Below are 27412 nucleotides of genomic sequence, written 5' to 3' on the forward strand. Positions count from 1 at the left end.
GTGTCTCCCTCTCTCTCTGCCCCTCCCCCGTTCATGCTCTGTCTCTCTCTGTCGCAAAAATAAATAAACGTTGAAAAAAAAAAAATTAAAAAAAAAAAAAAAACAAAAAAACCTGTCAGTATAAAGGGTTTGAGAGACATAAACACTTCTTCAAAGTCCAGGGTATCTACACAAAAATAAACAGTAAATACAGAGTTTCTCCAAAGACTAATATATTTACATGCAACGTCTATTTCTTGCTCTTTTTTTAATGCACTACCCACTGCAACTGATTTTCTTTAGACCTTTCAAATGGCAGGCTTTGTATCTTTTCTTTTTCTGTAATTACAAAGGTAACCCATATTCATTATGTAAGTTTCAAACCATATACAAATATAACTTAGAAAGTAAAAGTCCTTCACAATCCCGCTCTCCAGAGATAACCATTGTTAATTGCTTTGTGTATTCTTCAAATTTGGAATGAATATACTAACTAGATGATATGCATTACAGATATATTATACATAAAATGTAATGTTTTTTAAAAATTTTTCTTAAGTTTATTTATTTATGAGAGAGACAGCATGAGTGGGGGAGGGGCAGAGAGAGAGGGAGACACAGAATCCAAAGCAGGCTCCAGGCTCCCAGCCGTCAGCACAGAGCCTGATGCAGGGCTCGAACCCACACACCGTGAGATCACGACCTGAGCCGAAGTCGGACGCTTAACTGACTGAGCCACCCAGGGGCCCTGCTAATAGAATGTAAGTTTTTTAACAGAAAGAGGATTGTTTTACATATACAGGATTCTGCAAGTTGCATTTCTTCAACTTCCTGATATATATCTTGAAAATCTTCTCCTGTCAGCAGACCTAGATCTACATCACTCTTTTTAATGGCTACAAAGTATTTATTATATGCACAGACCATAATTTATGTCACCAGTCTCTCACAGATAGACTTTTGGGTTGTTTCCAATTGTTTTGCTGTTAAAAACAATGCAGCGGTTACATCCCTTCTGTGTATATGTTTAAAGTATTTCTGTAAGCTGAATTCCATAAAACAGGCCTTTGTTTGGGGTCATAGAATAAACTAAGCTTTTTTTTTTTTTCAATTATCCACTTAACTTTAATTCATACTACCAACAATCTTCAAGGTAGCAGTTGCTGTAATTGCTTAATTATTTTGATTTTCATCTTTAATACGTTTTTTGAAAATAATTTATTCTACTCAAAATTAATTGCATAGGTATTAAATCAAAAGGTATGCTTTAACACATGTCTGATCACTTATTGGAAAATATGCATTGTCTGGGTGCCTGAGTGGCTCAGTTGGTTGAGTGTCCGAGACTCTTGATTTAGGCTCAGGTGATGATCCCAGAGCCCTGGGATCGAGCCCCCGGGGCCCATGTTCAGCGTGGAGCCTACTTACTAAGATTCTCTCTCTCCCTCTGCCCCTCTTCACACTTGCACTCTCTCTCTCTCTCTCTAAAATAAAAATTAAAAACAAAGAATATATGCATTGTCCATACTCTGCCTAAAAATATTCCAGTTTTAAGAAATTTCATGTATCCCAAAAATCATTCAGAAACTCTTAAATCCCACATTAGAACCTGGAAGTTCTTGGACTCAAATAGATTCACTGTAATCACAGGTTTCTGTTTCCTGTTAGTCTTCCAAAAGAAGGAAAAAAAATGCAAGGATCCCCATCACACATGCAGCTTTGAAATCCAACCCCCAAAACCTACAAAACTGTCACTCCTAAATGAGTGCATAAGAAGCTCAAATACAAGAAGTCATGACATTCAGAGTCTGATTTCCAGTAAATCACCCAGGACACATTTCATGGCAAACAAAATACTTGCTGAGAAATACAGTTGCCAAGGCAACCATCACTGACCTTTTATGTTTTATTTATCAATAGTATTGCTGAATTATTCCCATTCTTGAAAACAAAGGGGAAAAATGCATTATAAACAATGATAATTAATTAAGGGTCCCCGGCTCCACAATAAATCACTCCTGCCAAATCTGTGTTTACCCAACAGACGTGCTGTTATCACTTTCGAGTTCTTGTCTAGCCTAAGGATGGAGACGGCAGGTCCCAAAAAGGCATTCACAAGGTACTGATATTAAACTTGATATTCTACATGGAAAGAACAGGAGAGTCAGTTCTCAGCAGACATGTGGACACATAAGGGAATTCTGTGCTATATCACAACGCCTGGCACTTAGTAGGTACTTACTCTCAAAATATGGACTAAATGAAATTTAGAGTGAAGGACTGAATACATCACCTATCTTTCAAATTAGTTTAAAAGACTAGAAATCCAAGCATTTCACCATTTAGGATCTGCCTTTTTAGAAGCCCCAAATATTCTCATCAACCAAATAGCATCTCCATTTAGAAAAGGAAAAAAAAACAAAACAAACAAACAAAACCTATTTTTTTTTTAGCATCCTAGCATATGGTCATACCTGCCTGAACCTGACAGAAAGAAGGGAAAGAAAGCTGGCAGAAAAAGAAAATAGTATAGAATTCCTAGTGTCCAAAATAGGATATTAAGAGCATTTATAATGAACTGGATTTATTCATAATCCTTTATCAAGGAGGCAGCAGGGTACAGGAAAGAGAGCCCTGGGCTGCAAGTCAGAGGCCTGGAGCTTGGTCCTGGCCGTGGATTTATTGAGTACATCACTTCAATTTTCTGAGCCTCAGTTTCCTCGTTTACAAGATAAGAAGGTTAGTCTGTGTGACCTCTCAAGTCCCTTTAGCTCTAAATGTCCGTGACATACTCACCTGCCTTCCCTCTAAAAGGGAAAAAGATATCAAGGACACCTCAGTGGCAAAGCATCTACCTTGGAAAGAGGAGCACTCAGCCCCGAGCAAGGCCAGTGGGCAACCGAGAGGACTGCAGTCACCTTGGCCGAGGCATTTCAACACCCCCCCCCCCCATCTCCATCCACCCTTGGCAGGCACAGCCTGGGCCGCAGCTTTCCCAGGGAGATGCTCCCACACACCATCTAACTTACACCCACCCTTGCTCCCATTCCTCGATCTCAGAAGAAAACGTGGTCTCTTCTCCCTCCCCGCAACAAGCAAATGCCTACTCCTGGCCTTCATCATGGCGCCTGCTTCCTCAACCATCAGCTCTTGCTTCTTTATCGTCTGTCTCCCTCGGCATTAACTCTTCTTCTTGATATAGATAAATATTTTCAAGTCTCTCTGTTTTAAATATATATATCTTTTTAATCCCCCTCAATCCTACATCTCCTTATTTCCACTTCCTTCTGCCTTGCCCTACCTTCACCAGCTAAGTCTCTTAAAACACTTGTCGGGACTCCTGCCTCCGAGCCTGCACTCCCCACGGCTCACTCCACCCACTGCCATCTGGTTTCCACTCACCACTGCACTGGGCTCCCCTGCAAATGCCTAAGAGCTAGGTCCGTGAATGGCCTCCTTTATCTAATCTTACGTCCCTCTAGCTTTTGACAGTGCTTCTCCTCCCTTTCTTAGAAGGCTCTTCTCTCTTGGATGCCAAGACAAAGCCTTCCTGGTTTTCCTCAAAAGCTGACAGTTCCTTCTTCGTTCCTTTCACTGATTCATCTTCTGCCTTCCTATAACTGTCGACGTTCCCTGAAGTTCTGTCCTTAGCCCCTCTCCTCCTTGTTCCCAGTGTATATACGTTCTTCTTAGGACAGCTTGTCCGTGACCATGGCTCCAAATGAATGCCGGAGAGCTCAGCCAGACATCTGCACACGGGTATGCCACAGACCGCTCCAAAGCTGAGCAGTTGACCTTCACCCCAGCACTGCCTGGGAGTCTCAACTCCCTGGCTTGGTTAGTGGGCTTATCACCACTTAGATGACCCAGCCAGAACTTGATCATTAACCTAGATTCCTCCTTCTCAGTCCCACATTCAGTCATGAAATTCTATCCGCATCAATATATCCTGAAGCGTACTTCCTCCCAAACTGCTTAGCAAGTCCCTGATTCGAGGCCCTTATAAACCTCAGCTTTCAGCTTCTTCCACGGCTCCTTCCTAACCGTCTCCTCTCTGTAACCCCCTGCCACTGCATTCCACACCCAGCCTATCTCATCCTCACCACCCCACCTCTCCCTCCACCTACTCCAGGCAACTCACCCTGGGATAAAGCCCAAACTCCTCACTACCAAGTTGGTCCTCCTCCTTCCGACTCCCACGTACCTTCTCCAGCTGCTCCCTCAAGGGTTTTTTCCCCAAGCCATGCCAAGCTATCCCCAGAATTCCCCATGCTTTTTATGCTTCTGTACCTGTCCGTATATTATCTCTCTACCTGGACAAACTCCTAATACCATCTCCATGGCTCTCTCGTACCTATCTTTCAGACCCATCTCAAGGGCCCCTGAAAGTCTTTTCTGACTCCAAGTCTCCATACTGCATTAGGCACTCTTCTATGCTTTCTGTAGCATTCCCAAACTATGTCTGTTGTTGGTCTTAGCATACAGCATTGTTATTTTTATGGTATCCTTCATCTGAATCTAAAATAGAAGTCCCTGCAGGGAAGAGACACTACACAATTCATCTTTGTAAATCGAGCACTTATCACAGAGACCTAGCACAGGTGATAGGTGATAGGTGATAGGGAGACCTAGCACAGAGTAGGTCACACACACACAACACACACACACACACAGATATGCATGCAATGTTTACTCAAAAGATATTAAAAAACCAAGGACAAAATTTATAGTCACATTAATTTTAATCTTGGATAAATACGCCCTGACAAGGTTCTCTATATTCACTGTGGCACAGAGAGTCTTCCTGAGTTGAGTACCAGGGCAATTTCATTTGCCACTAGAAGTAGAGGGAGGAAGACCTTACGACCTTGGTTTCTCTTATAAAGTGATCATTTTATAAGAAACATTTGCTAGGCACCAGACATCACAGACTCTTCCAAAGGGCTCTTTCGAGGAGTTTACAGTCCTATAGAATCTACAGAATATATTTCAAGAAGTCTGTGGTGAGGTGCTGGTTTAAGGGCATTCCTGGGCATCAATATCCTTTTAAAATGTAGTAAAACAAATAGGACCACACATGAAAATTTTGTTTTCAAATGGAATGGTCATTCCTCATGTTAAGTTTTGAAAGTTAACTCAAATGTCCTTCTGCTTCTTCTCAGTTTTGTTAGTTATTAAGCTTCAAATCACTGTCATTGGGCAAGCGGTGAACATGCAATAATTATTTCACATTTTTCTTTCCCCTTCTCTATCATCTTTAAATCCACAATATCTCCATCCAACTGATGTCAGTAAATCCAGTCTGTCCGAACTTTTCTCTCAAACTCTTAGAACTGTTTGAATGAGGTGTTGAGCAGCTGTCAGTTATGGATTTGAAAATAAAAAAGAGCCTGAAAATTGTACGTTCAGTATAAAAAGATTAGGTGAAGCAATTCAGAATGTTTAAGAACTTTAAATCAAGTTAAAAGCAGTTACTATGGCCAGACCTCATGAAGCTCCGCTTAAGAGTCGCATTAACCTGGCAGTCAAAACTATTTAAAATGAATAATGTTTTTTTCACATTTCACTCATTTTCAGCATCCAAAAAAAAAAAAAAAAAGAAAAAAGAAAAAGAAAAAAAAAGATAACAGTGTGAATTGGCATACAGCAATACAGTCATGTAAGAGTAACCTTCAAGATTTAGAGTCCTAAGGACAAAGATAGAGCTATTAATCTGTGGACCAGATGAGCTCTACCCCTCTGAGGACAAAAGGGATAATTCCTCAAATAAAGAAAGGACAATTAGGATATTCCAGAAGCTTTCAGACATGAACAGCAAGAGAAAAGTCGAGAAAAAATGTGCACTTTGGATGCCCACAATAGCTGAGTCCAAGACTCAATACGAACCTGTTGACTTTGGGGTGAATGTCAATGTCTTACAATGCCCCTTCTAATGCCCTCTCTTACCACTATGGGTGAGCATAAGAATTCAGCTTTCTAATTCTGAGTCTAGAGCTCTGCTGTCCAAAATGGTAGCTACTACTCACAGGAGGCTATTTCGATTTGAATTAATTCAAATGAAATATGGTTAAAAACCCAGCTCTTCAGGTGCAGTAGCCACATTTCAGTGCTCAAGAGTCACACGTGGCATCCAGCTACACTGGACAGCGCAACAGACGATATTTTCATAGTCCCAGAAAGTTCTATCGAGCAGCACTGGAGAGCATGGCTAGAGGAAAGATCTTCAGATGCTAAGCTAGCCAGCTCCAGTCTCAGAGCTCCCCGGCTAAACTACAGATAGGACAAGAGGAGTCATCTCCTCGAGGTAATATGCAAAAAACTTCCACAAGGATGGATCTTTCACACAGAAGAGTTCAGGCACTACAGACCACAACTCAGCAGGCTGCCATATTAGGCCGGAGCTACACTCTCTCTACTCAACTGCAAATCAAAATGCTCCCACACATCAATTTAATTTGTGACCCCCTGCTGGCTAATATGTGCTAAGGAACCACGCACAGTCTTTCTGGACTTTACACAGCGTGTTGAAAACGAGGGTGGCAAACATTAATCTACCTAAAGAAAAGGAGCTGCCGTTAAGCTGACCTAGATTCTTCCTGCCATCCTGGAAGTGCTCCCTGTGCTGCACTAGGATTTGTTTTTGTTGTCTGGGTCTGATTGTTAAAGAAGCACACTTCCAGAAAAACAGCATCCCTCTAGCCCTCCCTGCTCCCGCCTGCCAAAGCTGTCACTCACTACGTGAAATGCAAGGACAGTTGTGAAGTTCATTAATTTGCTCTTTATTCAACACCACAACCTCAAGAATCTTAATTAAACATTTTAAGTAATATGGACAGGCTGAACAGGCTCTCCACAGTTCCCTATACCGTGATTAAAGGCACAATTTGCTGTACTACAAATTGTACACTGAGAACTGAACTCACTGTAGTACATTCTAGTCCAAAACATGGAACCTGGCTCCAGTGTGGCCACATCCTAGCTGTGTGACTGGCTAAGTTATTACCTAATTTCATTCTTATGTAACCTCCTCCCCAGAGCTCATTCCCTTCCAATGAACCTTCCCTCTCCCCCCTTCATGATCTTCAGCTATTTAGATAACAGACTTCCACCCCACATCAACCCTGCCTATCTCACACCTACAATATTCTCCTGCCCTCTGACTAGTCTTTCCCGGGGTTCATCACACTTCCTTATCCTGTCCCTGAAAAACACACCTTCTTATTAAGGTTCTACCTCTAGGATCTGCCATTCGCTCGTCTCCGGAACCTCACTCACTGTCAGGCAAACATCAGTACTGCAATATGGGTGTGTCACCTAAGTAAGTGCATCGACGCACAATGTAGAACGTCAGTTACCAACTCTTTACAGATGACTTTCAAATCTGTATCTCTAGCTCTGCTCTCAATTTCTCTTCTAAACCCGAGGATCACATTTCAAACTACCTTGTAAGTATTTCCATGTTCTTTTAGTAGCTCAAGTTTAATATATCCCCAGACCAAGCTCACTGTCTTCCCTCATTAAACCCATCATATGACATTTTTATTTCTGTGTATTGGAATAGCTGTTCCCTTAAGCTACTCAAGTTCGAAATCAAAGCACATCTTCACTTCTAGTTTTTATTTTCTCTCACCCCCATTTCTAGCCAGCCATCGAATCCAGTCAATCCCACCTCCATTCCTCCTTGACTGCCCTAGTTCAAGTTTTCATTAAGTCTTACTTGAACTATTACACCACTAAGTGATCTCTCATTTCTTTTTTTTTTAATGTTTGTTTATTTATATCTGAGAGAGAGAGAGAGAGAGAGAGAGAGAGAGAGAGAGAGAAAATGAGCAAGGGAGGGGCAGAAAGAAAGGGAGACAGAGGACCCAAAGCACATGTGTGGCTCTCAAGCCATGAGATTGTGACCTGAGCTGAAGTTGGATGCTTAGCCGAATGAGCCACCCAGGCACACCTCCTCCCCACCTCTCATTTCCAATCTAAGCACAGACCATTGCCAGATTCACATTCCTAGAGCATCAATTTGATGTTACTTCACTCCCCAAAAACGCTTCAACAGTTCCAAATGACCCCCTGAATTAAATCTAAATTTGCCATTCAAAGTTCTTCCACAATCTATCACCAGCTCTCTTTCCTTAAGCCCACCTCACACTCCGTTTTAGCTTTCCTACCTGTAAACCTTGATTCACGTGATTCTCCCTCAAGCCGGAATCTCCTTTCCTCTCACCTCTTTTGTCCCCAAGTTTTCAGCACTTGGTTTCAGAACTGCACTCCAACCCCCTGCCAGCTCCCTCCATTATGTACCCCGATGGAAAGACAGAGAGGACGAGAGGACGGGGGTCTGAAATCTCAGGTCCTTATCCAGTTCTCTGCTGTGGCCACCCTCACACCTTCTGGGGCCCCACAAAGACTAGGAAGAGAGGAAAGAGGAGACAACCGAGCATTCCTTGTTAATGCCCATGGCTTTGGCCCCACCCCTGATGGGCTCTCCAGTCAACTGGGTGTCATTCTCTCCAGCCTTGTTTTGAACCAAAAGGACTCATTCTGTTTAGGCTAGTGGTCTCCAAATCTTTTTCGAAAAGCACCATTTCAAAGAGAATCCTTTGGTGATCCAAAGCATAAATGTGGAACTTCTCTCACTGAAATGGTAGAGTGCTTTGGGAGCTAGCACCAGGTAAGTATTATGAAATGAATCAGCTCTGATCACTTATTCCATTATAAGGAGATTATATATTCATTTTTTTTTTTTAAGTCTATCCTTTTCTTTCTCCTTTAGTTCACGAAAAGTTCAGGTCACAATCTTCAAGGTGATGACCTCATTTAAAAAAAAAAATCCTAAAACCTTGAAAAATATTCTATTAAAGCAGAACTCTGTATGTGTTCACCTTATGAAACAGGGATAAAAAGATATAATCATGGGTAAATTAATATGAAAATGGGAGATCAATTTTGGTTAAAAAAGAGGTGAAGGGAAATTCTACTACTACTTTAGCCTGAAATTCTAACTTTCTAGGCCTGATTCATACAGCAGCATGAATGGAATGGAACGCTTGAGGAATAACATTTCAAGAGGAAAAGAAAACTGAACGGGATAGTTATTGAAAGAATCATCAACTTGTTTTCATGCAAATGACCAGAATAATGAAATAAGCAATCCTGCCAACAGGACCTAGAAGCAATTGCTTTTAAATAGAGGATGCTTGAAGCATTAACCACCTAATTCTAGAAGAAATTGATTAACTAATCTCTTCTTTTTCGTGAGTTAATACCAATCATATACTATACGTTAACGCACCGACAAAATTTGTATTTCAAAGATATAATTTTTCTTGAATATTGTTATCAAATCATTCACTTGACACTAGGTCATGCTGATAAAGATATATTTACCAAGATTAATGGTGGAAAGGAAGGGTTTAATGACAGCAACTTGAAGGATTCCTTAAGAAGGCAATCCCTGAAAAGATGTCTACCCAAAAAGGCGGGGGGGGGGGGGGGGGGGGAGAAGAATGTCACATGCTAGAAATCAAGGCAGATAGGTGATCCCGGTCGAAACCTCAACTAATTGCAATGGTCCACCCACAATGCCTCAGAAATGCCAGCCGTGTAACCTGAGACAACACAGAGCTATACAGCTACAAGGGTAGCATCGATAAAATGCTATGATTCTCCATAACTCAAAGCATTTAAAGCACCAAACACAGACTAGGCTGGATGCCTGCCTCAGGCGGGGAGAAAAGAAGTCTAAATGAATGGATGTGAATATGAAGGAACACTTTAGAAATAGGCCATAAAAAACAAGTTATGATGGGTCCTCCGCCCCCTCCCAGGACTGTCAGGAAGTTAGAGTTATTGAACAGACATCACTTATGACACTGAGAAAAAAGGCTGGCTACCCCCTCCCACTAAAAACGCCTTTACAAGGTCACAGATAGATCAGTGTCATAAATGCATTTAAAAAATATTACAGCAATAAACTCTGGTTAGAGTGGGTTCCACCTCTATGTTCACAGGAAAGAACAAACTCCAAACTTCTCTTAAATTAAAAGGTGATGTTAGCACACTCTCTCCTCCTCGGCCTGCATATGAAATCTCTCCCATCTTCCATGTGAGGCCCACAGGAAACCTTTCTGTTTAAAACTAGATCTATCATAGGCAAATACGCTTAATTTTGCCACACGTTAGCACCAACGACAGAGCCACGCCAACAGCGGAAGCATCTTCAAAAGACAGACGGCCTCACCCAACCCATTTTTTGTGAAACCCAGCAACAAGCCATTTCTCACGCTTGATCCGACTACTGAGATCTATTTTTTGATCCTGGAGCCACTGACTCCACATATATCTTTATTACTGTACAAGAAAAACTGTTGCCCTGAGGTTTAAATTTCCCTAAGTTCGCCATGCCTCTCCTGAGAATATATCTCACTTTTAAGACAAGACTCTCATGAAAACTGAGGTGAGGAGAAGCAGAAGGCCTCAGAGGTAAGTTTCTTGGTTCGTGGCCTCAACTATAAAGTGCCAGTATGGCAGCACAATGACTCAAAGTCCAGCCATCCCCGGACTGTGAAGTGATTCAATAAATGGAAAGAGGTTCTCTTATCTGGACTGGTAGTCTATCTAAACCTCTCCAACAATTGCCCAACAACCAGGTATGAACAAACACACTAGAAGTCAGTCCTTCAGGCTATGAAAAAGTCAGGCATGTTGATAGCTCTTCATCCATTATGAGAGAACAAACAACTTGTAAGAATTCTCCTTCTCAAAGCTGATAATAAGGTAACCACTAAACTACATTCGTTAACCCAAAGGCCTTAGTGCAAATTATATACTCCAGCTACCAGTATCCATAACAAAGGAGGAAAGATAAGCTGTATATATATTGGAAATCACATAGTAGAGGAAGAAAAAAAGTACATGAACAAAAAACCTGTGGAGTGAACATCTTTATACTGGTCTCCAAGACTGAATTAATATCATATTCTCTGTTCACATTTATGCTGAAAGAGCTAGAAATGGTTTAACAGACCATGCATACCTAATTTCCAACCCATTCACAGCCTCAACAAATGTTTATTGAGCACATAGTACATACAGGTAAGGCATTGTGCTCCATGCTGTTGAGGATGTGAAGATGAATAAGAAGTAGTCCCTCCTACGGAAGTACAGAAAAACACATACCCCCGGGCACATGTCAACTTATAATAAGGTAGGAAGTGTTCAATGTCACAGCATGGCTAGAGAAGTTGTAAAGGAAGCTGAAAAAAAAAAATTACATTCAGGCTGGAAATCGCGTAAGATTTGAAAAGAAACACTGGATTGGATCTTCGCGCTGACATGGAAGCCCAGAGAGTGGAACATTTCTGTTGGTGGAAACCACTGGACAAATACAAAATGCACAGGTGTATGTAGAGAGAGAATTCGGGGCAATTCGAGAAACACGTTTAACAGGAAGGAAGAAGCTAAGTCAGGTAAAGCCCTTTAGGGAAGGGCTGAAGAAGGACACACAGAAAAGGCACATAATCCACCTGAAAGGTCGCAGTTAAGTTTCCTTGAGGAATCGGTGCTCGAAGTGGCTCTCAACAGCCATGTCAGAATCAGCCGTATAGACAAGAGTGTTTCGGTAGATGGCAGAAGACATAAAAAAGGGAAAGGCCTGACAGCATGGCACATCCGGGACACGTTTACTTCGCTAAAGTAAACGACATGGGGGGTAGCACCTTGAGCAAGACCTAGCGAGACGAACGCGGTGAGTGAGGCTGACACAAAATGAGCTGGAGAGAAAGACAGAAAGTGAAGAAAGGCACTGTAGGCCAGGCTGTAAGAGCATCAGCTTTATCGCCAAGGTACCAAGAAGACATTTAAAGCATGATTTTAAGCATGAAAGTGATCATCTAAGGTGTGTTTTACCAAGATCTGCCTAAACACCAGTGTTAGGGATGCACTACAAGGGACGAGACTAGGGGTAAATGGGCCAGTTAAGGGGCTCTTCCATCAGCGTATAACTACTTCCTCGTCTGTCAAACAAGGATGAGGGTAAAGTCAGACACTGGTGGTGAAACAGAGGGCATGCAAGAGAGAAGCAAGACTTGGTAAGTTACAGACAGGCAGGGGACAGCAAAGGAGGGACTACTCTAAGAGGTCTTCCAGATTTATTTAACCCATTGGGTAGATGGCGGTACCCTGCGTCAAGACAGGGAATACAGGACAGAGGGAGGTTCGGGGAGGAAAGAAGCTGAGCTCAGTGTTAGACATCTTGAATTAAAAAAAAAAAATAGTTAAGTGTTCAAAAGTACAGGTTTTGAAGACACAACTGGTTCTACCACTTTATCACTTAAGCCTCTTGGACAAGGGACCTATCATCCTCTCTGCTCCTCATCTGTAAAATGCGGCAAGAGACAGAACTACTCCTAGGGTGGAAACACTAAATGAATGACAGCTTCTGTTTGTCATTAATATTTTTTGAGCTAAGTATCTGTGGACTGAGACGTCCAGTAGGCAGTTTTAGAACACGGGCTGAGGTTGCGGTGCGAAAGCCTATGAATTTTACAGTACGTATGCCACAACTGGAAAAACAAAACAAGACAAAACAGGGTGGGAATAAGGAGAGGGCATCGAGGCTTGAGATACAGATTTGCCAATTTACTGGATGAAAAGAAGAGTCAAGAAAGACTGATGAGAAGCCAGGTTATTAAACATCACAGACACGCACTGCATTATAGGGAAAGGGGCAGTCCCTATTTTCCTGCAAGTAATCTGGTGAATTAAATGAAAAAACAGGTACAGAATTCTCCCAACGACCCAAGAAGAACTATTACCCTGGAAGGATGAAATGGAAGAGACATGAAAATAAGGTTTAAAAAAAACAAAAAAAGGCTTCTAAGTAACATAAAGCCAAATGGCGGGAAATCATCAAAATAAACATGAGAGCCGAGGATTTTCCTAATAAGGAAAAAGGGTATAGGCAGATGTTAACAAAGACCGTGGAAAGGTATTTTCAAAAGACAACTCTACCTATTATTTTTGCAAAAGGAAAACCTGGAAGGATCTATGAAAAAAGAATGAAATTGGCTCTTACGGGAAGGTAAGTGGGAATGGGCCAGAAAATACATGCAAGGGAGTAAGGCTTACACAGTTTTGATTTTTGAGCCATGTTAATGATTCACATGTTCAAAATATATCATTCAATCAACAGGTTTAGAAAAAAAAAACACCTGAAATTGAATATAAACAGAAACAAATGACCCTAAGTATATATTTATAGATCTAATTGATCACACACGCACACGCGCGCGTGCACAGACACACACACACACACACACACACACACACACACACAGAAGGAACTAATTTGTGACCTTGTAGATACAGTACTTTGTCTATCCTCTGTGGGATTTATATTAAAGGCAAAAAGAATGGCAAATATTATTGAACTTTATTTGGTAGGTTTGTTGTCTACAGTGGTCTTGACAGAGTCATTTCAAAACTTTTTTGTATTAATTCTAAGACACTGGCATGGCTGGGAACCAAGGTTCTCACCACGGGAAAAGAAAGATACAAGTAAGGAACAGGACAAGGAGAAAAAGAACATTGGGGTACTATACTCGAATTGATATAGACAAATAGATAATGTGTGTGTGTACATATATATATATATATATAGTATAAAGTTATAAATAAGTATATACTTATTGTGGAATATACTTATATTTATTCAATATAAATTAATATAAATAAAATATACTTAATATAAGTAAATGTTTTTAATATTATTTAAATTATTAAATGTATATTATAATAGATAATAAATGTATTATTTATTTTTACATACTATATATGCTATTTTACATACTACTTTATATACTATAAAAATATACACATATATATCCTAGTTCTATCCACTGAAGCGTGAAGTCAAGAGAAACTAGCCCACCGCCTTGGAACTGAAATACCACTCCTCTGCTAAAAGGAGCCAAGACTTCTTGGAGAAATAGCTGATTCCAGGCCAAGGGCAGGGAAAATACAACATGAGCTTAGACATTTTCTTACAACATAAAATTAAAAAAGCACTTAAAAATTAAAGGAGATATATCGAAAGGAAACAGCCAGACTGAGGGGGTTCCCACCCGCCAAATGTGAGGGTAATGAAATATACTACACTGAATTTTCTTTTTTAAATCTATGAGTCCACTGTGATTTTCAAAAAAGAGGAGAGGTGGGGGAACGTAAGTTCTTCTTTAAACAAGAATGCTTCTACTTGATACAGAGAAATGACAGAATTAGAAAAATTACCATTTTGTAACCACCAACGTGATATTTGATTCAGACAAGGTTTATCACTTCTGCCAAAACCACTAAGTGAAGTATTGTTCGAGATTTTCAGGATTTTCAGTCTCAAAATATCCCCCAAATTACTTACTACCAAGGGATAAAAATGGAGAAATCTCTAAGTCCACCTAAACTAAGTAACTAAACTGCTATCATCAACCAAGGGATCAAACTTACCATCACCACATATAGGACAAACTGAGGCAGGGCTATAAGAACGTGTCACCATCAGCTATGCAGTGTTCTTGACTGTGACTATAATCTGAATCAGACAATGAGGAAATGATCCATCTGTGGAACTGTGAGACATTCTACAAAACATCAGCTCTGGAATGAACAAAATACCAATGCCATCAGAGACACACACACCCACCCCCAACTCCTTAAAAAAAAAAAAAAAAACCCTAAAAAGGTGGAAGGCAAAAGATGCCTTAGATTCTAAAGACAAAGAAACGCATATGTAGACTATCAATGGAACAAATGGGGAAATTTGAATATAGACTAGGTATTACATAATATTATGGAATCAGTGTTAAATTCCTTGAGCGTAATAAGGCACTGAAGCTACATAGGAAAATGCCTTTATTCTCGGGAGTTGGAGCTCCATGCTGAAGTATCAGTTCAGAAAAAAACAGGAAAAGAGATAGGTGAGTATGCACAATTCAGAGAGCTAGGTAAAGCAAACAGACAAAATGTTAACACTTGATGAATCTAGGTAAGGGGTTTACAAGCATTCATGATACTTTCCTTTTAACTTTCCTGTGGTTTTAACATTTTTCCAAAATGAAAGTTAAGAAAAAATAAACTACAACCCTCTGGAAGACAGGGACCAGCATACTCAACTATAAATGTGCCTAACACAATGCTTGGTATAAAAGCAGGTAACTCAGGCCACCTGGGTGGTTCAGTCAGTTAAGCATCCGACTTCGGCTCAGGTCATGATCTTGGGGTTTGTGAGTTCAAGCCCCACGACGGGCTCTGTGCTGACAGCTGGGAGCCCGGAGCTTGCTTCGGATTCTGTGTCTCCCTCTCTCCCTGTCTCTCCCCTGCTTGTGTTCTCTCTCTCACACAAATAAATAAACATTTAAAAACAAATTTTAATAAACAAATAAAAGCAGATACTTATTTTAAAAAGAATGTTTAAATTCCCATTTTTCTACCAAATGACTTATGCGTTAGTTACAGAAAATACCAAGTTATTGATTTAAATGTAGAATATAAAATATAAGAGGCTGAGTAAAATTAAAAATTCCTGTCTGTGTTTAAAAGCCCCAAAATTTGAGGGGCTCCTGTATGGTTCAGTCAGTTAAGCGTCCTACTCTTAATTCCCGCTCAGATCATGATCCCAGAGTTGTGGGATTGAGCCCTGCGTCAGGCTGAGTGTAGCACCTGCTGAAGATTCTCTCTCTCTCTCTCTCTCTCTCTCTCTGTCTCTCTCCCTCGCTCCCTCCCTCTGCCCCCCTTCCCCTGGGTGCTCTCTTGTGCGCGTGCCTGCACATGCACGCAAATTAAAAAAAAAAATTTTTTTTGAGATTATAATCACTGCCAGTTTCTCCAAGGAGACTGGATGATTCCATTTACTTCCAAAGAACGTTCGGCTCCAGATGGGACCTTGCTGCCACTTCGTTCTTCAGTTTCACCTTAAAGAGAGTTGAGTACATCCTGAATCAATTCTTTCAGCCTGGTATTTTTCAGTATTGCCAAACACGTAAGGGATTTACAGTAGTAGCCGTAGCCAGACATAACCCCTAGCCCCTATCCATGAGTAGTGACTGTTTTAATAAAAGCCAGACATGGGGGCGCCTGGGTGGCTCAGTTGGTTAAGCGTCCAACTCTTGGTTTCGGCTCAGGTCACGATCTCACCATTCACAGGTTCCAGCCCTGAGTCGGACTCTGTGCTGTCAGCGTGGAGCCTGCTTGGGATTCTCTCTCTTTCCCTCCCTCCGCACCTCTCCTGCTCGCTCATTCTCTCAAAATAAGTAAATATTTCTTTAAAAAGTCATATGTATAAAATACGTCTTTCTCAGGTGCATTCATATACAGGTTATTTTATTTTTTAACACCCTATAAACTAGGCTGCTTTTGCTGTTTTTCACTCATGACTAAAGCACTAGGTTTTAGTATTCTGTAACCTAAACTGGGTACACTGTTTGCCAATCTGGCCCAGAGATGGGAGAGATTTGCTTCAGAAAAGGAAAAAAAGCAGCGACTAACATTCATGTGATTACTAACAAAACGAAAAGAAAGCAGACAGAGGTCTCTTCACAATGATGTGTGCTCACACAAGATACACACAAGGAAAAGTGAAGTTCAGTGTCATTTAAGCTAATCTGTACTTGAACCTTTTAAGAGATAAAACCATTTGAGCGGTAATTTAGTACTAAATTAACTTGGGGTTTTTTTTCTTCCTATCTCTTAAGTTTTCACTGTTTAAGGAAAGGTTTCTGTAAGAGGAATGAAGCCATGCTCCTTTGCTATTCAGAAGAGTGAATCAAGCTGGTGACTTCTCGGCTGGGTAGCTTGGCTTATCACAGGCATATTCAGCAAAGAGCCAAACACAGAGCACATTTGGACATACAACCTTTTCCCAACACTATCCGCAAACACTCCATGATAAACAAGTGTTTTCATATCACTGAATTATCATGGTATAGAACCTTCTACCAGCAACCTCTGAACGCTGCAAAGGAAGGATGCCGGACAAGGAAAAAAAAAATCAGGGAAAAACAGTGGCAGATAATATTACCAGATAAAGGCTTTGAAAAAAATCCTTAAGATAATGAGATTAGCAGCTCCTGACTGGCTCATTCAGTTGAGCATGCGACTCTTGATTTCAGCTCAGGTCACGATCCCAGGGTTGGGGGATCGAGCCCCACATTAGGTTCCATGCTGAGAGTGGAGCCTGCCTGGGATTCTCTTTCTCTCTCCTTCTGCCCCCTCCCCGGTTTATGCATGCTCCCTCTGTCTCTCTCCCTCTCTCTCTCTCTCTCTAAAAAATAAGATATAATAGAAATGTTTTTAAATATAATATATAATGAGATTAGCAGTTAGATTGAAAAACAAAGGTTTCATTTTTTTTCTTAAGCGAGTGACAGCGTACAGGTCTATGTGATCAACTAAAATGCGACCATTCTGATGCTAGAGATGACAGAGCTTAGATAGGCAGGACTGCCCCCAAAGTCAAAGCTATTTAAAAGGCCCGGGTTTTAGCACACTGTCCTTCTGGCTCCCCAGGTAGGTACTTCTTAGTAACCAGACATTGTGAACATGAGCACCAAACACTCTTCTAAGGTGGTATATCTCTTGGATCATCTTCAGAGGGGTACATTTCATTGATGCCAAGTGCACTGCTCCCTGGCACTCTGACCCTTCTGAAGTCTTCCCACTCCTAAAGACTGGACTTTTTGTCTGAAAGTCTTACTTTGCCAGCGTGTAATTTGTTAGGTCAATTACACCATTTTCGTGCTGTTAGTAAGTGCCCATATTCGAACGTGAATCACCAAACCGGCTCAATGCACCGTCAGCACACCGTTGTTTAAAATTGTCGCTCAGATAATGGCCAAAGTATCTGCACACCTCAGCTTACGGTAGAGAAACGTACTCACATATATACCTACAAAGCAGAAAAAGAAAGGACTGTGTCGGGGTACAGATAAGCACATGTTAGTTAAACCAGAAGCTGCGAAGGGAAGATGTTTATAAGCAAGAGAGGCGAGGAGAATCAGCAGAGCCCACACCTGTAAATCAAAACAGTTGAGTGAAAAGCAGGTAAGAGCACAGTTTCATGCAAAGACAACTAGCTGAAGGCTGGCAGCAAAACCACACTTTCTTCCTTGGTTCAACAGAGAAGCACCTGTCTTCCAGTCCCATCAGGAAAGGGCTAGAAAAGTAACAAGAAATGAGGGCAATTAGAGGACTGAGAAAGCAGTTAAGGAAGGAACAAGAAAGAGAAAGACAGAACAAGGTGGATTGTGAATCCGACGTGAGAAGCAAGAATTTGAGATTAGGTTTTCTGGAAGGGCAGTGTCATGACCATGTCCAGAAAAGAATCACAACACGGGTAGGTGGACTGATGTCCTGACTGGCAGAGGCTGGAGTCAGGGGAATTGGCTGGGAAGCTTCTGCTGATAAAACATGGTTTAGAGAGGACGTGGAGGCTTCCGGAGAAAGAATGTCGTGGAGGAACAATCAGCCCCATTTTATTTCAGTCCAAGAGTGAAAACCAAGGAGGGGGGGAGAGAAAAAAAAAAAAAAAAGACTCCAAATTTCAGGGCCCTGGAGACCAGGACGGCTGTGGTGTCATTTGCAATAATGGACACTTTGAGAAAAGTTGATACCTACGACAGGAAAGATGAAAGGTTCCGCTTCTGACATGGTAACTTCTACGTTCGTCCTAGCCAAGTGGCGAGCGGTACGATACAGACAATGGGAGAGATGGGGCGGGTGAACCCTTTTTAGGCAGATTCCTCCCTGCCCCCCTTCCGGGAACCTCACAACTTAATTCCAATTTGACACTGCGGTCCAGGACTGGATGGCTGGAGAGCGAGCGCCTACCTTACCAAGGAAGACTGCCAAGGGCAAGATACTTATTCTAGGCATTTTTAAAAGCCCATGTCACTGGTATACCATCTTCAAACACCAAATAGCATTTAACTATATATCACGGTACTTTCATTTCAAGACTATTTAACATTGCTGAAATATCTAGATCAAAATGTTGGGTCAAATGACTATATTCCAGCAAGATATCTACTAAGAGAACAAATTTTCCCCACCCACCCCACATCTCTCTTAAGATAATCACCCCATTCAAGACACCTGCCAGTCATAGCAGACTTTTCTTAGTGCTGCTTCCTCTCAACCTTGCCGCCAAGGTGCTCTTTTGAGTAATAATAAAGGCCACACGTCACTTTTGCCGGGCATGTATATAAATACCTCCAGCTCCCTTTCTTCTAACCCTAGTTCAAGGCCAACTGCACCAAAGCTTTTGAGAACCAGCACTGGAAGAGCTTCAAAGAGAAACTGCCCATTAACCACAACAGCAGCTGCTGGCTAGAGCCTGCAATTTAAATCTCTGAAAAAGAAACTGTGGCTTCTGAAATTTAAACAAGGAGGTGCCACTTGTAATTACAAACATTCCAGTGGGTCCCTTCCTTCATTGATGGTTTCCAAACAAAGGCTTTTTATTCAATTTTGGTGGCGCTCCCCAATCCGCGAATGTAGGCATTCCTTTGAGCTTTTCTTGTGCGGTGGCCAACTCAGAAGAGGGGCGTGGGAGGCGGGTTTCACCTGGCCAGGAATGCTCAGACCCCTCAAAACCATCTCATGTGTAATTACTTGTTTGGCTGGAAACCAAAAAACCAAATGCTTCAGATTTATAGTCCACATTAAATACATTTGAGCAAGAACCTCTTAACACGCACACACGCCCTCACATTTCACGAACCTTGGAAAACGGAACCAACCTATTTTCCCCTAAACCAAAGAAGTTCATAAATTAACACTAAAGCGTTCCAACAGTTGTAGCTGAAATTACGAAATTCCTATTTTAAATCAACGGGGCAAATATTGAGAAGGACAAATAGTAACCTTTTCTCTCCTACCCCCATCCTGCAAAAACAAGGTACTTACAGCTTGCTGTCTGCGTTTCCCACACCAAAGAAGGCATTTTGTGATCACTTTGGTTACAGAACACAGGCTGAAATTAGCATTTAGCCAGTTCAAGATGAGAAAAGACATTTTTTTTTTCTTTTAAGTCATATATTCACAAAATGCAAAGGCATTTCTACCACGGAGGCATTTAAAGATAAATACATGAATGAGGTATCTCACAGCCATCAAACTAAAATAGCCCTGCCTACAGAAGCCCTCGGATGGAGAGTATTCATTATGAGAACAACTGGAAATGGCCAATCTCTCCATGGGTGCTTTCCATAGCCTGCCACAGTCGAGAGATTAGCTACAATTATGGCATATTTACACAACCGTATTTACACAACAATAAAACTCATCTTATCCGATCCAAACAAAACCTTGCTCAAAATAAACCAAACCACACGAAAAGGTCTCCTTGCAGACAGTAATCTGCGCTCTGGCTTCTCTTGTTTCTGCCTCAGCTTTTCCCACTAGTATAAGCCTTCCCTCTACCTTGGCAAAGCACGGGCAGGGCCAAAATTCTGTATACCAGTTGAGAAGCTGTACATTCAGTTCATGAGACTGTGATTATGAGAGCTGGGGAAAAGGTGACTGTATCTTAGGATAATCTTTCTAAAGTAAATGATGGAAGAAATGATAGGATGTCCAAGATTTGTTTAAACGACTCTGGGGAGTGGAGGAAGAAGCGTACAGAGGACAGACTGACCACTGGTGGATAATTTACTGAACTGGGTGACTTCCACACGGGGTTAATTATGGCATTCTCTCTACTCTTGCATGTATTTGGAAATCTCCATAATAAAATGGAAAAATAAACAAAACATGAGCAACGTAAAAAAAAAAAAGTCATCTTGCAAACACAGTTTTTTTTGGTTTTTTTTGTTTTTTGCTTTGCTTTAAAAAAAGTTGTCCTGGGGCACCTGGGTGGCTCAGTCGGTTGAGCGTCCAACTTCAGCTCGGGTCGTGATCTCACGGTTCGTGGGTTTGAGCCCTGTGTCGGGCTCTGTGCTGATAGCTCAGAGACTGGAGCCTGCTTCGGATTCTGTGTCTCCCTCTCTCTCTGCCCCTCCCCCACTCACGCTCTGTCTCTGCCTCTCAAAAATAAAGAAAACTAACAAAAAAAATTTTTTTTAATTTAAAAAAAAAATGTTAAAAAAAAGTTGTCCTCAGCTCTCTCTCTGCTTAAAAGAAAAGGGACAAATACCCGGTAAGAAAATCAAGCAGTGTTCTTGTTCTTGACTTAAGGATCCTTCCTTTTTTCCTTCGTTACATGGAACCAGTTCTACTGTTACTATTAATCCTTGAAAAGACAAATCAAGAGTTTAAAAATCAAAAGCTGCGGCTTCTGAAGCCCAGTTCTCACATATCTGACTTACTGCAGTGACACAAATCCAGGAGCTCTCCCCTATGAAGGTGCTTTGGACGACATTCATGTTGTAACTGCCAAATAAAGTCCACAGATTTCAGAATCATTTGTCAATACCAAAGACAACCTTACCAAGAACTGGTCCTTTTATCTCAGAGGTCACTCCTCTGATCCAGGGGTTTATTACCTAGAACAACAATTAATCTTGCTGTCTTCTCAATATAAACTAGCCTTAGCCAAGATACAGTTCTACCCATGATCCACATCCCTCACTGGGGTATCCCTGCTGGGAGGTGGAACAGAAGGTTTGCTGACTTGACATCAAGGGGCCTGCTCCCAGGGGGCCGGGCTGGGTAACTGACTTATCCTCAGTTCCACGGTCAGCAGGGTCCTTCTCTGTGGGCTTTGGCTGCCTCGCTGTAAAATTATGAGATTTCACCAGACGATTTTTAACATCCTTCCCTTTGCAAAAATTCCATGATTATAAGAATCTCTAGTTCCTCAACAGGTAATAAGAAAAAGCAGCTTTGGTGTTATGTTCCATTTTCTATTAAATACATGGCAAGGTGAACATGAATATTGTATTGGGTGAGTGTCTGTATACATGCATATATACGTACACATGCATGTATAGATATACATATCTGTATGAGTGTGCATACACACTGACTGATACCATTAGGCGCTTATATGGGACTAATTGCTCCCAACTCAAAGCAGCAAATTTTCAATTCTGCAACAGATGTCGCTGTGTGATTTCTCCTTTCTGTGCTGGATTTTCAGTGAAAAATGCCCAGCGTAATGGTCAGTACTATTCTTCACAAGAAAGAGATACAGCATTTGAATCCTTAGGATTTATTTCTTATAAATTTTCTTCACATGCTGGTAAATTTCAATGACACCATAGATTAGTTTGGCCCAATTTAAGAGATCTCCCCACATAAAAACAGGCCTTTTGTCAAACACACACACACACACACACACACACACACACACGCATACACGCACACACACACCCATTTTTAAAATGTAAAAGCTAAGCGGCCAATTAGGTATTAAAATGTCACTTACAAAAACCCAGAGAATGAGACAGTTTATATTCACAGCAATATTATCCAGTTTTTAAAGCCTGAAAATCATTTAGCAATGCAGGCCAAGGAATTATAAAAATTCACGTAGGTACGAGGCGAAAATGCCCGGGTGCGGGCAAAAGCCACCAAAAACTCCAAGAGCACCATTAATGATATTGACGACTGGGGATTTCAATGTTTACGGCATTTCTTTAAAAATAAATAGTCAAGACTAACATTAGAGTTTGCAAGATACCTTACCGATCTGACTTCTCTCTCAAACCACTTCTTGACACATGTCAAAAAAAAAGTGACACCTCTTTCCCTTCAACCAGTAAGTCCTCCAATGACCAGGAGTCTCAACAGGTAGCTAGCACAATCTTCTGCGGAAATTCAGAGCTGGGAAAAAGCATTTCAAAATCTCTCTTTTAGACCCGGGAACCTGTTACCTTCCGGGCTTTTAGAGGGAGTGGAGCAACACGAGCAGTCAGGGAGTCCAGGCCCAACTCGGTAAGAATATGAAGTCAGGAAGTGAGGGAGGAAGCGAAAGTGTCCTGCTTGTAAGGCTTCTTCCCTGTCCCACTCCCCTTCACCAGGAGGGCCATTGGGGAAAACTGCATAAAGCATGTACAACATCCATATGAATAAAGCTCTTTGTTCCAGGGAACTGCCTGCTCTTTTATTCCCCCCTTTTTCCGTATTTGTTCATTTCAAAAGATTGCTCAATGGGCCTCTTGTTCCTCCAAAATGTCCCAGGCAAATAATGCAAGCTTGTCTCGTCACACAAGTCACTAAATGAAGCCTTGTGCGTCTCCAGTGACACACTGTAAATATAAAGTGGCATTAATGAGGGATATTTTATCAAAGCTATCACAGACAAGTGCAAGTCCCTCCTGTGGCTATTCAATTTGATGCAGGGAAAGGCAACAATAGCAGGGCGGCACTTCTGTAAAGTCCCCATCCCCGGTATACAAGCCCCAACAGGCCAGGACAGGCAAAACTCAGCCCCTGGGCTTCCGGCACCATCACAAACCTCCACCCATCAGCCATCCTCTCTAATGCTAAAAAAAGGTAAGAGGAGGGTAGTCAGCCACTGGTTCACTTGGGACGAGAAGCAGCAGCATGCATGCACCTAAAACGTAACAGGCGTGATTTACACTGAGGAGTGAGTTTCCACAACCCCATTTTAGCTGCATTTCATTAACATCCATTGACTCCAAACATCACAGGAGAGATGGGAGATCTTTTCCAGGGGATAGATGGATCCAGTTGCAGGGGAAGACAGAACCAGGATCTACTACTGCCCAATGGCCCCCGATAGCTCTCCCAGCGAGGGTGTAAATGAAACACGCCTAATGAAGTTACAAGGCAACACCAACAGGTTTCTCTAACCTGACAGTGGTACCTGCAGGCCTCTGAGAAAGCTTAACGGGAGAGGACTAAGGAAGCAAAGTCCCCAGTGCCCACCTAAAGTCTGCTCTGGATGCCCAGGACCTGGGGGCTGGGCCAAGACCCCTTCCCAAACCCATCACCGAAAAAGGCGTAAGAGGAAAAGCAGATTGAAAGAAAGTCATCTCATCCCCTCACTACAAATCAAACCCAATTACTTTCTAATTTGAACACAATCTGATAACCAGCGTACAAACAGGGATGCACACAAGAGCAAGAAGCTGCTTCCATGGTAACTGGCAACAGAATTTTCTTGTAGCTTTGACATGCACGGTTGAGTTCCAGACCGCTCCTTTCTGAGTCTGCAGACATCCCTCGCTGGGAAGGCAACTTCTTACCGCGAGATAGTTACAAATATAGTACTGTCGCTACTACCCGGTACGGTCAATGAGCAGGCTGGGGACAGGAGGTATAATCTAATCCTACTCCGCTGCCGAGCGGCATTGCACGGCTCCCATTTTTAGTTAAATGGCAATATCCCCGACCAGCGCTTCCCCCCCCTCCTTTTTTGCAGCCAATACGAGTCTATTGTTGCCTCTATTATGCGCCAGTTACCGAGCCTTTACTCACGCTCACGTTTAACTGACACTGGCGCTTTTTACAATGCAGCAGCACGAGGGATCTCTTTCAGGAACATTTTATTGAACCCATCCAGTCAGAGACATCGCCCGAAATGAAGTTGTAACCACACCGGCATAGGCTGAACCCAATTATCTCGTAACTCATAAATTAAGAATTCACAGAGGAAAAACACATAAACAACATCCGGAGACAAGCAGAGGCATGGAAGCAAAAATCCTCAGCTCTGGAACCGAGCAGCTGCCAGATTCCCACCCGTATACATCCCCGATAGGTTCCCCAAGCCCAGCGCCCTTGCGAGCCTGTTTCGGGGGAAAGCAACCAACCCGGCATCCCCAAATGCAAAGCCAGCACCCCAGACATCCCCATTTCCTACAGCGTGTCTCCTGCGGTGTTTACGTAACTGTGTGTCCTCTAGCGTGTAAACAAAAGGCACAGCCCAAGCGGAGAGGCGCCCGGGAAAGGCACGGTGGCCCCAGCGCTGCGCCCGCCGCGGCCGGGGGCTCCGCAGGTGGGGGCTGAGCTCTCGGTGTCCTCCGCCACTTGTTGCTCGCGGGTCCTGCAGCTCCCAAGCTGCAAGGAGGGGCTTTGCAGGCGCGGAGCCCTGCTGCATCCCCTCCCGCACCCCAGCCCCCCGCCTCGGCCCCGTGCCTCTCGGTCCCGCTCACAGCCCGGAGCCCGCAGCCCGCGACCGGGGGCGCGGGGACGCCGCGCGGCAGTCGAGCGCGGCGGTGGCGGGAAGGGGAGGCAGGGTGCAGCGCGGCCAGCCTTTCCGCTGGGGAAGAGCTCCGGCTCCCTTTTGTTAGCAAAAGCAAACACTGCCCTCTTCTTTCCCGACCGCGCCAACGCGCCCGGCACACGGGCAGTCACACATCGTGCTCCTGTCGAGTGCTCGGCGTCTTCGGGGAAGGCGTCGGGCGTGCAGAGCCGCCCCTGGGCAAATTCCCAAGACAGCTCCGCACGCAGGGGGCGCCCGGAGGCCCGCAGGGTGCCCGCCTGGCCGCAGAGGCCGCGAACCTCCCTCCACCACCCCAGGGCTGCCGAAAAGGACCGGCAGCATGGGAACCCGGCGTCCCCACTCGCGGCGGAGGACGCCGTGGCCCAGGCCGGCTGCGGGCTCCCGGCTCCTTCCCGCAGAGGCGGCGACAGCAACCTCCCCCCGCCCCGCTCCGCGGGGCCGGGCCTGAGGAACTTTCCCTGCCTGGAGCTGGGCCCGGGAGCCCCGCAGCCGGGCGGCGGGAGCGGGGGGAGGGGGGGCGGAGGGCAGCGATCTGGCTGGAGGGAGACACGAGGGGCGCGCGGTTCGGAGGACGGTGGAGAAAGGCAGAGCGCGGGGACAGCAGGAGTGACCAGACAAGTCTGGGGATGTCCTGTAGATCGGTGAGAAATCACGCCGGAGGCGGCTGCTAGTCAGCCATGGGGAGGTCTAGGGGATAGAGAATTAGGAGGCCCGCTGGAAAGGTGGGGGCGAATGGGCAGCTATGGGACGGGAGGACCTGCAAGTTACGGGGACAACAACGAGTTTGGGAGGGTCCGGAAGGTTGGGGGGTACCTTCCATCCATCCCCTTCTCCCACATTCTCTGGCCCCCGGGCCCCCCATTCTCACTCCACTCCGCACCCCGCGCCAAGCCGGGGAGAAAAGGTGTGGGTGCAGCCATCCCTGAGGGCTCCAATTCCCACCCAGCTGGGCAAGGGAGAAGGGGATCACCGATCCCCTCTGCCCCTTCCATCTCAGCCCTGAGTTTCCTCTCCACACTCCCTCGGATTCGGATTTAGGAAGTGGGGGAAGGTTGTCATGGAAACGTTTCCCCCTTCCACGGCTATGGCTACTGGGGTGCCTTAGGAGATTTAGAGGGCCAACCGGCCGGTGCCCACACCTACCTGTGGGGATCAGTGCCGCGGCGGAGAGGAGCAACAGCAGAAGCCGGAGTCGGAGCCCGGGAGGCGCCGCCGCCGCCGCCACCGCCGCCACCGCCGCCGCACACTGGGATCCGCTCGGCAGCACAGCACTCGCCATGTCGGGCACCTGCCTCAGACTGGCGGCGGTGGCTTCCTCCGGAGCCCGAGCGGACAACTAATGAGATGCTAATGACATGCACCGGGGGCGGAGTCCGGACCGACCAATCACAGCGCCGCTAGCCCAACCCGGCTCTCGGAGGACTCGCCCCCTCCCCCATCCCGCCCCCTGGCGCTGGCGTTCGGCGGCGCGCCCGCGCCACCTAGGGGCGGGGCCAAGGGGAGGGGCGTATGCAAATATGTTTATGTTAAAATTCGTTTTCGCTTCCCCGGGATCAAGGAAAAAGTGTTCTCCTGGGCGCCCGGCGTGTGGGGGCTCGGGCTCCAGGGGGCGGGTCTCGCTTCCCGTACACCTATATTAGGAACGTATACAGCAATGGCTGTAGCCGACCGACGACTGGAGAATCTCCCTAGGAGGCTCCCCTGCGCGGTACACCGAGTGCATCTGGCCTGGAAACCACACGTTGCAAATTTCCGTCACTCACCTTGCACCGAAGGAATAGATCTTTGGGAAACGGGGGCTGTTCGGGAGTGGAGAGTGAGAATGCAGGTCCCCGGATTGACAAAACAATCTGGGAGAAGTGCATGCGTGCTTTGCACGTCCGGCGGAGCGGGAGAGCCCGCTCAACAACCTAGCGGTAGACTAGGGCATAGTTGGGAGAAAGGAGCCCTAGTCGGGCTCTGGGATTTTCGACTCGGTATCTTTGCGGTAGATTTTCAGGAAAGGTGGGTCGAGGAGGGCCGCCTCAGGCTCCCCAGCTTGCTGAAGGTCTCCTTCCTGGCTTTTATACTTAGCATATTTAATACATTTGACACATATGCAATAATATATATTTACGACTGTACACATTCAACAAAAAAATCTTTTCTGTCAAGGCTTCGGGGTGGAGGGCGGAGGCGGGGGGTGTGAGGATAGGGTCTGCCATCTTCCTCCTTCGAGGCTCAAACCCACTCCCTCCTCTATGCCCCCAG

At 44.1% G+C, this 27412-nt stretch overlaps 1 protein-coding gene across 6 annotated transcripts in view; it reads right to left on the minus strand.

The window, feature by feature from the left end:
• CADM1 (cell adhesion molecule 1) overlaps positions 1-26465 on the minus strand; it is a 329783-nt gene extending 303318 nt beyond the window's left edge. For all 6 annotated transcript variants that reach the window (XM_047879035.1, XM_047879034.1, XM_047879032.1 and 3 more), the window contains exon 1: positions 26306-26465. In XM_047879035.1, the coding sequence (XP_047734991.1) occupies positions 26306-26441 (136 nt within the window). In that variant the 5' untranslated portion in view covers positions 26442-26465. The remainder of the gene's footprint in view (positions 1-26305) is intronic.
• Between the last annotated feature and the right edge of the window lie 947 nt (positions 26466-27412).

This window comes from Prionailurus viverrinus, chromosome D1 (genome assembly GCF_022837055.1).
Source record: "Prionailurus viverrinus isolate Anna chromosome D1, UM_Priviv_1.0, whole genome shotgun sequence".
Taxonomy (NCBI): domain Eukaryota; kingdom Metazoa; phylum Chordata; class Mammalia; order Carnivora; family Felidae; genus Prionailurus; species Prionailurus viverrinus.